We start from the raw sequence: 12178 nt of genomic DNA, 5'->3' as shown, positions 1-12178 counted from the left end.
GGGAGAGAGAGCAAGAGAGAGAAGGGGAAAGATAGCGAGAGGGGGCGGAGAAGAGAGAGAGAGAGAGAGAGAGAGAGAGAGAGAGAAAGAAAGAGAATGAAAGAAAGTGAGAGCGAGGGAGAGAAAGAACGAGAGAGAGGGAGGGAGAAAGAGAACAATGACGGCAGGGACCATCTTTCAGGTGGAGTCTACTGCCTACTGTACATGCATACTGAACACAGGATGACCTCATTGTGGGGTTGACGTGGAGACCAAGGAGGAAGGGGGGTGGGTCATATTCCTACAACACACCTTAGAGAGCCACACACACATGCACACACAAAGACACACACACACACACAACTTAGAGAGACACAAAAGCAACCAGCCCTTATCATGAAATACCCTCCTGCAAGCCACAATCAATACCCTGGATTCCCTGGGCACAGTAAAGTCCAATGTTCTGAGAGAGGGAAACACAGAGAGAGAGAGAGAGAAACAGAGAGAGAAACAGAGAGAGAGGCAGAAACAACACACCTAAAAGAGACATAAAACCAAGTCTTTATATCATGAAATACCCTCCTATAACTGCAAGTCACAATCAATAACTTGTGCAATGTCCTGTAAACAGACATGGTTAAAATGACACTGTTGGCACATGTTACTGTAGCGTTGGAGTGTAGCGAGCCAGGACAGGAGTCTTCCTAAAGAAGATTTATAACAATAAAACAACAGTAGTCAAATAGAGATAGGCTTTCTCATCAAAATGCCAGTCAGATACATTCTGTTCTACGGGACACAGCAAAGGCCCAAGCAGACACACACACGCAGACACACATGTACTCATACACTACATTCACAGAATTCTGTAAGGTGTGTTGACATGACACATGCTTCTTGATCATATCAGAGTCTATGTCCCGAATGGCACTGGTCATGTCCATGTACATTTACCCATGAGCACCAACATGTGAAGTTCATAGGAGTATGTCAAATTGGGTGTCAAAAAAACTAAGAGTCTATATTTTGGGGAAATGAAGGCAAACATTTTTAAACATTGTAATTAATGGCTTTGATTTCTGGTCCAACAGATGGTCTTAGAGAACATCTACCAGAAATACTATTTAAAAGGTATTAGAAATACTTCAACACACAATAATGTTGAAGTAAATACCTTTGTCAACTAATATCAACACGTGTATTTCGTTTTGGAGAAATGATTTGCCTTCTTTAAGTTAAAGGATCATTGCTTCCTGCCTTTTATTTTTGCCACTAAAAACTCACGTAGCTTTAAGATATTTTCTGATGTCTCTACCTCACCAGGAGGGAGGAAAAGGAAAGTTCACAGAAGTGACATGTAAAGGTAGACCTGCCAATTAGTTATAGCGTTTTTACTGATAAAAAATTATTCATAAAACATTTTATAAGTGATTAAAACGATTTAGTAACAGAATTACAAGTTAACAGAGTTACTGAAAAATCTGTAATGAAATTACAGCAATTTAATACGCTACAATGGGAAATCATAATAGTCACAAACCACAGTTGACCACCTGCTACTGTCCTCCCTTCCGCTGGCATACTGTTATGTTCAGCTGATAACTGATTTCTTTCTCTTTCTGTCGTCTGGCGGTCAAAGCGTGCGTGTTTAAACAATCTGGAAAACACCTCCCTCTCTCTGCCTCTATTATCTCTCTCCAGTTATGTTACATCTCCGGACTCTTACTGACACCTACCCATAAGCCCCCTCTCTTTCCATTTACTGTAACCAGCATCCGCACCCACTGAGCACCGACCGACCGACACCGGACGTCCATGGACGTTGAAAAGTAGTTTACATTTTTGTCAGTCAGCCCTGGCCTTGATTTCAACGTCCACTGATGTCGTTTTTTGGGCCGGTCCAGACGGGCCTTGATTTCAACGTCCACAGATGTGGTTTTTTGGGCCGGTCCAGACGGGCCTTGATTTCAACGTCCACAGATGTGTTTGTTTACATTACACTTTTAAAGTGAACAATCGGATTCTCAGCATAATTCCATTATCGTGGAATGGCCACACCCTATTGCCTATATAATAGTGCTACTTTGGGCCAGAGCCCTATGGGCCCGGCAAAGGTAACTGAACTAAATGACTATCACCCCGTAGCAGTAATTTCTGTCATCATGAAGTGCTTTGAGAGGCTAGTTTAAGGATCTTATCACCTCCACCTTACCTGACACCCTAGACCCACTTCAATTTGCATACCACCCCAATAGATCCACAGATGATGCAATCGCAATCAATGTAGATATCCGGGGTGGCCTTTCGATTAATTGTTCAGTAGTCTTATGGCTTGGGGTTAGAAGCTGTTAAGGAGCCTTTTGGACCTAGACTTGACGCTCCGGTACCGCTTGCTGTGCTGTAGCAGAGAGAAAAGTCTAAGACTTGGTTGACTGGAGTCTTTGTACAATTTTTTGGACCTTCCTGACACCACCTAGTATATAGGTCCTGGATGACAGGAAGCTTGGTCCCAGTGATGTTCTGGGCCGTACGCACTAACTTCTGTAGCACCTTACAGTCAAATGCCGAGCAGTTGCTATACCAGGCGGTGATATTACCACTCAGCATGCTCTAAATGGTGCAGCTGTAGAACTTTTTGAGGATCTGTGGACCCATGCCAAATCTTTTCAGTCTCCTGAGGGGGAAAAGGTGTTGTGGTGCACTCTTCATGACTGTCTTGGTGTGTTTGGATCAGGATTGTTTGTTGGTGATGTGGACTCCAAGGAACTTGAAACTCTTGACCCGCTCCACTACAGCCCCATCAACGTTAATGGGGGGGGGGTGTATGTGATGTGGAGTGGATCTAGGGTTTCTGGGATGATGGTGTTGATGTGCGTCATGACCAGCCTTTCAAAGCACTTCATGGCTACCAATGTGAGTGCTACGGGTCATTTAGGCAGTTTCCCTTCGCTTTTTTGGGCACAGGGACTATGGTGGTCTGCTTGAAACATGTAGAGATTGTAGACTCGGGAGAGGTTGAAAATGTCAGTGAAGACACTTGCCAGTTGGTCCGTGCATGCTCTGAGTAAACGTCCTGGTAATCCGTCTGGCCCCGCAGCCTTGTGAATGTTGGCTTGCTTAAAGGTCTTGATCACATCAGCTACGGAGAGCTGATCACACAGTCGTCCGGAACAGCCGGTGATCTCATGCATGCTTCAGTGTTGCTTGCCTCAAAGCGATCATAAAAGGCATTTAGCTGTTCATTGACTATAGCTCAGCCTTCAACATCATAGTACCCTCCAAGCTCATCATTAAGCCCGGGGCCCTGTATCTGAACCCCGCCCTATGGAACTAGGTTCTGGACTTTCTGACGGGCCGCCCCCAGGTGATGAAGGTAAAAAAACAACACCTCCACTACAGTAATCGTCAACAGAGGGGCCCCACAAGGGTACGTAAACAGCCCCCTCCTGTACTCCCTGTTCACCCATGACTGCGTGGCCACACACGCCTCATACTCAATCGTCAAGTTTGCAGATGACACAACAATGGCGAGACAGCCTACAGGGAGTAGGTGAGGGCCCTGGTGGAGTGATGCCAGGAAAATAACCTCTCCCTCAAAGTCAACAAAACAAAGGTGCTGATCATGCACTTCAGGAGACAAGAGAGAGATCACCTCCCTAATCGCATCAATGGGACCGCAGTGGAGCAGGTGAAAAGCTTAAAGTTCCTCGGCGTACACATCACTGACAGTCTGAAATGGTTCACCCACACAGAGCCTCAGGAGGCTGAAGAAATTCGGATTGGCCCCTAAGACTCTCACAAACTTTTACAGATGTACAATTGAGAGCATCCTGTCGGGCTGTATCACCGCCTGGTACGGCAACTGCACCGCCTGCAATCATCAAGGACATCAACCACCCGAGGCACGGCCTGTACACTCCGACATCATCCAGCTTCTATCTCAAGGCCCTCAGAATGTTAAATTGCGATCACTAGTCGGCTACCACCCAGTTACTCAACACTGCACCTTAGAGGCTGCTGCCCTATGTACATAGACATGGAATCACTGGTCACTTTAGTCATGTTTACATACTGTTTTACTAATTTCATATGTATATACTGTATTTTAGTCAATGCCACTAAGACATTGTTAGCCCTAATATTTACGTATTTCTCAATTCCATTCTTTTACTTTTAGATTTGTGTGTATTGTTGTGAATTGTTAGATACTACCGCACTGTTGGAGCTAGGAACACAAGCATTTCCCTACATCCGCAAAAACATCTGCTAAATATGTGTATGTGACCAATAAAATCTGATTTGAATAGGGTGCCATTTTGGTACGCATCCTCAGTCTTCGATGCATTTTACTGAACACTGGGGGGATCCATATGACAAAAGCCTGTTTGGGAAGCAGCTACAAACTCAGCTTTCAAGGGAATCAGCTACAAACACCTTAACCTAACGTAGCAGGCACAAAATAAATGCCTGAGCGGAGTTGGCACATTCGGTTTTCAGGAGAAAAGGAAGCTAAATTGAATTAGCTGTATCCTTGAAAACCGGATACATCCGGTTGTTGGCAACTCCGTTAAGGGTGCAAACACCTAGACACATACCCATCTCTTTAATCATTTCTGATGGGTATGCTGGGTTTCATGTCTTCCTTTCACCACATATGAACTCTATGTTCACTCATCGTGTCACAGAGAGTGAGAGAGAGCAATGAGTGTAGAGAAATAGAGATGGAAAACGAGAGAGGCAAGAAACAGAGATAAAGAGGTAAAGGGAGAGATCAACAGAGCGAAAGATAAAGAAGAAAGAGAAAAAAATGCAAAGAGACCGAGAGAGGGTGACTCTCATAATGACAGCCAGGCAGGTCTGTTTGTCTGAGTCAGAATTGATGTGAGTGTCAGAATGTACAGTTGAAGTCGGAAGTTTACATACACTTAGGTTGGAGTCATTAAAACTCGTTTTTCAACCACTCCACAAATTTCTTGTTAACAAACAATCGTTTTGGCAAGTCAGTTAGGACATCTACTTTGTGCATGACACAAGTAATTTTTTCAACAATTGTTTACAGACAGATTATTCCACTTATAATTCACTGTATCACAATTCCAGTGGGTCAGAAGTTTACTATGCCTTTAAACAGCTTGGCAAATTCCAGAAAATGATGTCATGGCTCTAGAAGCTTCTGATAGGCTAATTGACATCATTTGAGTCAATTGGAGGTGTACCTATGGATGTATTTCAAGGCCTACCTTCAAACTCAGTGCCTCTTTGCTTGACATCATGGGAAAATCAAAAGAAATCAGCCAAGATCTCAGAAAAACATCCTCCACAAGTCTGATTCATCCTTGGGAGAAATATCCAAACGCCTGAAGGTAACACGTTCATCTGTACAAACAATAGTATGCAAGTATAAACACCATAGGACCCCGCAGCCGTCATTCCGCTCAGGAAGGAGACGCGTTCTGTCTCCTAGAGATGAACGTACTTTGGTGCAAAAAGTGCAAATCAATACAAGATCAACACAAAGGACCTTGTGAAGATCCTGGAGGAAACAGGTACAAAAGTATCTATATCCACAGTAAAAAAATCCTATATCGACATAACCTGAAAGGCCGCTCAGCAAGGAAGAAGCCACTACTCCAAAACCGCCATAAAAACTATGGTTTGCAACTGCACATGGGGACAAAGATCGTACTTTTTGGAGAAATGTCCTCTGGTCTGATGAAACAAAAATATAACTGTTTGGCCATAATGAAAATCGTTATGTTTGGAGGAAAAAGGGGGACGCTTGCAAGCTAAAGAACACCATCCCAACCGTGAAGCACGGGGGTGGCAGCATCATGTTGTGGAGGTGCTTTTGCTGCAGGAGGGACTGGTGCACTTCACAAAATAGATGGCATCATGAGGCAGGAAAATTATGTGGATATATTGAAGCAACATCTCAGACATCAGTCAGGAAGTTAAAGCTTGGTCGCAAATGTGTCTTCCAAATGGACAATGACCCCAAGCATACTTCCAAGTTGTGGCAACATGGCTTAAGGACAACAAAGTCAAGGTATTGGAGTGGCCATCACAAAGCCCTGACCTCAATCCCATAGAACATTTGTGAGCAGAACTGAAAAAGTGTGTGGGAGAAAGGAGGCCTACAAACCTGACTCAGTTACACCAGCTCTGTCAGGAGGAATGGGCCAAAATTCAACTTATTGTGGGAAGCTTGTGGAAGGCTACCCGAAACATTTGACCCAAGTTAAACCATTTAAAGGCAATGCTACCAAATACTGATTGAGTGTATGTAAACTTCTGACCCACTGGGAATGTGACGAAAGAAATAAAATCTGAAATATATCATTCTCTCTAGTATTTATTCTAAAATAAAGTGGTGATCCTAACTGACCTAAAACAGGGAATTTTTACTAGGATTAAATGTCAGGAATTGTGAAAAGCTGTATTTGGCTATGGTCTATGTAAACTTCCGACTTCAACTCTATGTCAGTGTACAGAGCTATAGTCACTATACTAGCAGGGAGCAGTGATGTGAGTGTACAGCGCTATAGTCACTACACTAACAGTCAGAATTGTTTTTTAGCGCTACACTAGCAAGGAGCAGTGATGTGAGTGTACATTTCAATAGTCACTACGCTAGCAGTCAGAATTTATCTGAGTGTACAGCGCTATAGTCACTACGTCAACAGGGAGCAGTGTTGTGAGTGTACAGATGTGAGTGTACAGCGCTATACCTGCTACGTCATCAGGGAGCAGTGATGTCAGTGTACAGCGCTATACCTGCTACGTCATCAGGGAGCAGTAGTCAGTGTACAGCACTATAGTCGCGGCACTAACAGAGAGCAGTGATGTCAGTGGACTGCACTATAGTCGCTACATTAGCAATCAGAATTGATGTGAGTCTACAGGTCTATCTATAGTCGCTACACTAGCAGAGAGCAGTGATGTCAATGTACAGTGATATAGTTGCTACGCTAGCACGGAGCAGTGATGTAAGTCTATAGTGCTATAGTCGCTACGCTAGCAGGGAGCAGTTATGCCAGTGCTATAATATCTAGGCTAGCAGTCAGAATTTATGTGAGTGTACAGAGCTATAGTCGCTACGCACGCTAGCAGGGAGCAGGGATGTGAGTCTACAGCGCTATAGTCTCTACGCTAGCAGTTAGAATTGATGTAAGTTGTAGCAGTGATCTGAGTGTACAGGGCTTGAGTCACTACGCTAGCAGTGTACAGGTCAGTGTACAGGTCTATTGTCGCCACACCAGCAGGGAGTAGTGATGTGAGTTTACAGGTCTATTTTCACCACACCAGCAGGGAGCAGTGATGTGAGTTTATAGCTCTATAGCCACTACGCTAGCAGGGAGCAGTGATGTGAGTTTATAGCTGTATAGTCACGCTAGCAGGGAGCAGTGATGTGAGTTTATAGCTGTATAGTCGCGCTAGCAGGGAGCAGTGATGTGAGTTTATAGCTCTATAGCCACTACGCTAGCAGGGAGCAGTGAGATGAGTTTAAAGCTGTATAGTCACGCTAGCAAGGAGCAGTGATGTGAGTTTATAGCTCTATAGCCACTACGCTAGCAGGGAGCAGTGATGTGAGTTTATAGCTCTATAGCCACTACGCTAGCAGGGAGCAGTGATGTGAGTTTATAGCTCTATAGCCACTACGCTAGCAGGGAGCAGTGATGTGAGTTTATAGCTGTATAGTCACGCTAGCAGGGAGCAGTGACGTGAGTTTATAGCTGTATAGTCACGCTAGCAGGGAGCAGTGATGTGAGTTTATAGCTCTATAGCCACTACGCTAGCAGGGAGCAGTGATGTGAGTTTATAGCTGTATAGTCACGCTAGCAGGGAGCAGTGACGTGAGTTTACAGGTCTATTGTCGCCACACCAGCAGGGAACAGTGCTGTGAGTTTATAGCTGTATAGTCACGCTAGCAGGGAGCAGTGATGTAGGTTTAAAGCTCTATAGTCACTCTAGCAGGGAACAGTGATGTGAGTTTATAGCTCTATAGTCACTCTAGCAGGGAGCAGTGATGTGAGTTTATAGCTGTATAGTCACTCTAGCAGGGAGCAGTGATGTGAGTTTATAGCTCTATAGTCACTCTAGCAGGGAACAGTGATGTGAGTTTATAGCTCTATAGTCACTCTAGCAGGGAGCAGTGATGTGAGTTTATAGCTCTATAGTCACTCTAGCAGGGAACAGTGATGTGAGTTTATAGCTCTATAGTCACTCTAGCAGGGAGCAGTGAGATGAGTTTATAGCTGTATAGTCACTACGCTAGCAGGGAGCAGTGATGTGAGTTTATAGCTGTATAGTCACTACGCTAGCAGGGAACAGTGATGTGAGTTTATAGCTGTATAGTCACTACGCTAGCAGGGAGCAGTGATGTGAGTTTATAGCTGTATAGTCACTACGCTAGCAGGGAACAGTGATGTGAGTTTATAGCTGTATAGTCACTACGCTAGCAGGGAACAGTGATGTGAGTTTATAGCTGTATAGTCACGCTAGCAGGGAGCAGTGATGCAAGTTTAAAGCTCTATAGTCACGCTAGCAGGGAGCAGTGATGTGAGTTTATAGCTCTATAGTCACTACGCTAGCAGGAGAGCAGTTATGTGAGTTTACAGCTCTATAGTCACGTTAGCAGGGAGCAGTCATGTGAGTTTATAGCTCTATAGTCACGCTAGCAGGGAGCAGTGATGTGAGTTTATAGCTCTATAAAGGGTGGGGGGGGGGGGGGGGGAGGACGACATGATCAGAATTTTGTGACACACCTGCATGAGGACACACACACACTGTGCATGTACAACCACCACACACAGATATACATACCTGCACACACGCTCAAGCATCGCTCTCTGTCTCTCATTCTGTCTTTCTACGTCTCTCTCTATCTGTATCACTTTCTCTCACTCTCTCTCTTTCTCTCGCTCTCTCTTAACCTCCCACAAAAACATGTCCCGACGCAACACAACACACACTCAGTTTTGTTACCGCAGATGGTGTGTGTGTGTGTGTGTGGAGGAGCCTCGGGAGAAACAGTCTGTGTTTGTGCGGCATCGGTGTCGGTGTCTCCCCAGCATCTGAGGGTTAATCTCCCCAGTTGACCCTCTAATTAGATATGACTCTACCGTCTACACAACCAGCAGGACTGACTCTTCTAGCTGGGATATCATACCAACACAGTCTAGAGAAAGAGCCAATGTGTCCCAAATGGCACCATATCCGCGACATAGGGTTCCATTTGGGATGCAGCAAGCATGACTGACTATTCTAGCGGGGATATCATACCAACATGATGGGGTGTGGTAGGCACAACTGTCGTTATAGTAACTCAGACTGATACATTTAAAGGAGGATTCCACCAGAATAAAACCAGTGATTATGCTGCTACCGACTGGGCACAGACGTCATTTTGATTTAATTTTGGTTGAGTTGTCAACTAACATGAAATCAACAAAACCTTTCACCATGTCATTGGATTTAGTTAAAAAGTTGGGTGAAAATTCATCACATTGAATTGTTTGGTTGAAATGGCATTGAAACAATGTTGATTCAACCAGTTTTGCCCAGTGGGAAGTCTATATGCGCTACTGAAATGTTTTATCTGTAGCTGTATACCTGTGGTAGTCAATACTGTCATCAACTCAGACTGATACACAACATTCAAACAGACACCAATGAAAACCAGAAGACAACAGAACCCCACTGACATGCAAAACTTCACACACACTTAAATCAATACCCCTTCAGGCAGATGCCTTGCAGAAATTATCTCTGTATTCTGCACATCTGCACGTTCCAACTCAGCTAGGCTATCGATAAAGTGTCATCATGGAGGTGAAGCCTATACACTGTACGATAGCACCCACATTAACTCCCTACACAAACAGAAAGGTAGCTAGGTACAGTACAACACTCTCCAGCCAAACAGACATATAGATGCAGTACACTATTTTAATGTGATCGGACTGTAGAACAGGCAATGATCTCAAGTCAAACATTACTGTAGCAGGTGAAATGCAATGACATTTTGTGTTGAATGATTGCAATGATCATTTTGTGATGAATGATTGCAATGATCATTTTGTGATGAATGATTGCAATGATCATTTTGTGATGAAGGATGAGTGAGATGATTTACATCGTTTTACCTAATAATGTATCCTTCCATTCTATTAGACTACGTCTCACTTTTAATAGTGCTTTTGTCTAATAAAACCAAAGCATTATTGCTTCTCTTCAGTGAACATTTGTGCGGCTTGGAACCTCCAAGCACAGTGTCGGTGTGTTACCTCAGTTTACCCCGGCCGCGTTTACCTAGAGCTCCACAGAATGATATTGCCCACTTTGTGCTGCCTGTAAACCCGTCCGGACCTTTCAGAAACATCTCTCTCTTTCTAATCATAGGGGGGCGGATGCATACGACCAGGACATGCATGCTTGGTAGCCAGGGAAAGTATGCGACAAGACAACCACTACTGGCTACCGTATAATGATATTTTCCAATCGCTACATTTACAAAGAGTGGGTTTCGTTCTACAATCTTGCAGGCAGATCGAATCTGTGATGATGATCGTTATCCGGCAGAAAGGGGTGCGCTGTCTGTGCGCTCTCTGTATTTCCCAATTCAATTCAGGGAGAGGTTCTTGTAATTTCCATACATGTATAACCTAGTTTTTTATATTTAATAGTATGCGCTTTCATGTAGGCTATTTGATCAATCTAAGTTTCTGCATTGAAACCAAAGCATAGCCTTATGATGCTGATAAATTGCAGGCTTGCTGCAAAACATGCGTGTCCCATTCAATGCCATGCACAGGTGAAATATGCTAGTTGAAATGATTCATGCACTAACCTCAAACAGCGGTCCAATTTTATTTTTCTCCAGATACGACTGAATTCTTGACTGCTGTTGAGACGCCATGAAGAAACTATACGTCTTGCATTAAACGTTAATGATTTGAAAATAAACGATGGGGCAATCCCATACATTAATTAAAATAGGTAGCCAATACGAGAGTCAAATTCAAACACCTTTAGGAACTACAACTGTAGCCAAGTGCACACAGAGAGAGATTACCGCACGAGATATACTGTAGGGGCGTCAAGAGCGGTGGGTTTGCTTCACCGCACCACGCATAGTGGAAAGTAGCAAGTGGAATGTAGCAGGTACTCTCGCGCTGCGCTTCGCTCTACTTGGTTTACTACACAGTAGCCCCGGACCATGCTCAGCGCGACGCTTGAGTGGCTCCCTAGCGACCGCTTCATGCTCCAAGCCAATGGCAAAGATAGTTACTTGACAGTGATTAAGGATCTTTCGCTCATTGGCTGAGAGTGGTATCAGTGGATGAGAGGGTCCCTCCTCCAGATTGTTAACCCATCTCGCTGTATTTAAAGGTCCGGACGGAAGACAGATGTGAGAAACTGGACAGTGCGGTTTTTCGCACAGCTGCACGGCATGTAGGCTGGGCCTACTCTAGTGTGCTTGTTCGAAGTTTGGCCGGGGCATGATTCGCATAGTTAGTTCGTAAAATGCGCTGATGCGCACTCCTCCTGTCCTGTAACCTACAAATGTTTTGCACATGCTTATGCATACGTGGGTAACAGATGTCACCAGCCTAACTGCTTGCCAATGTCATGCATCTTTATGTGGGTGGACTGAGATCCTTGGAAGATTGTGGAAAGGCACCAGGCTGGCACGTGTGTTGTTTGTGGTGAGACTTTGTGTTTGAAATAATAGGGTGCCATTTGGGACAGCCTCTGCCTGGTCCATGTTGGGCTGGCAATGAGAAAACTGGTGATCTGTGGTCTAGGAAGAAGAATTCATCCTGGGATGTCTGCTGCAGACTGCATTGACAGAGACAGAGAAACAGACAGACAGAGTGTGTTTGTGGGGGAAAGAGAGAGAGCGAGAAACAGAGTGATACCATTACAGAAAAAACACATGAATTTCACATGTGAACACGTGATCTTGTGTGATCTCATGTGAAGTTAATGTGATAACATGTGACAATATGTAAAGCAACATGTGAAAACATAAAACTACGTGACAACATTTTAGCACGTGAGAACACGATCTCGTGAAATGGGATGCAAAATGGCAATATGTGATATCATGACACTACACGTGACATTTGAGCACATGTGAAAACCCAGCTGTCAAATGTAATTTAGAATATTTTACTTTGTAAGGCATAATTGACAT

General features: G+C 44.2%; 1 protein-coding gene across 14 annotated transcripts in view; it reads right to left on the bottom strand.

The window, feature by feature from the left end:
* c7h8orf34 (chromosome 7 C8orf34 homolog) overlaps positions 1-11201 on the bottom strand; it is a 172484-nt gene extending 161283 nt beyond the window's left edge. For 11 of the 14 annotated variants that reach the window (XR_008760145.1, XR_008760147.1, XR_008760144.1 and 8 more), the window contains exon 1: positions 10829-11198. Coding sequence is in view for 8 of the 14 variants with exons in the window: in XM_055928882.1 (XP_055784857.1) it covers positions 10829-10897 (69 nt within the window). In the remaining 6 variants the exon portion in view is untranslated. Of the gene's footprint in view, positions 1-10828 lie in introns of all 14 variants that reach the window. The other 3 variants (XM_055928884.1, XM_055928886.1, XM_055928887.1) reach the window with 3 other exon arrangements.
* Between the last annotated feature and the right edge of the window lie 977 nt (positions 11202-12178).

This window comes from Salvelinus fontinalis, chromosome 7 (assembly GCF_029448725.1).
Source record: "Salvelinus fontinalis isolate EN_2023a chromosome 7, ASM2944872v1, whole genome shotgun sequence".
Classification (NCBI taxonomy): domain Eukaryota; kingdom Metazoa; phylum Chordata; class Actinopteri; order Salmoniformes; family Salmonidae; genus Salvelinus; species Salvelinus fontinalis.
The sequence above is the reverse complement of the archived record's forward strand: the minus strand, read 5'-3'. Positions and strand labels throughout refer to the sequence as shown.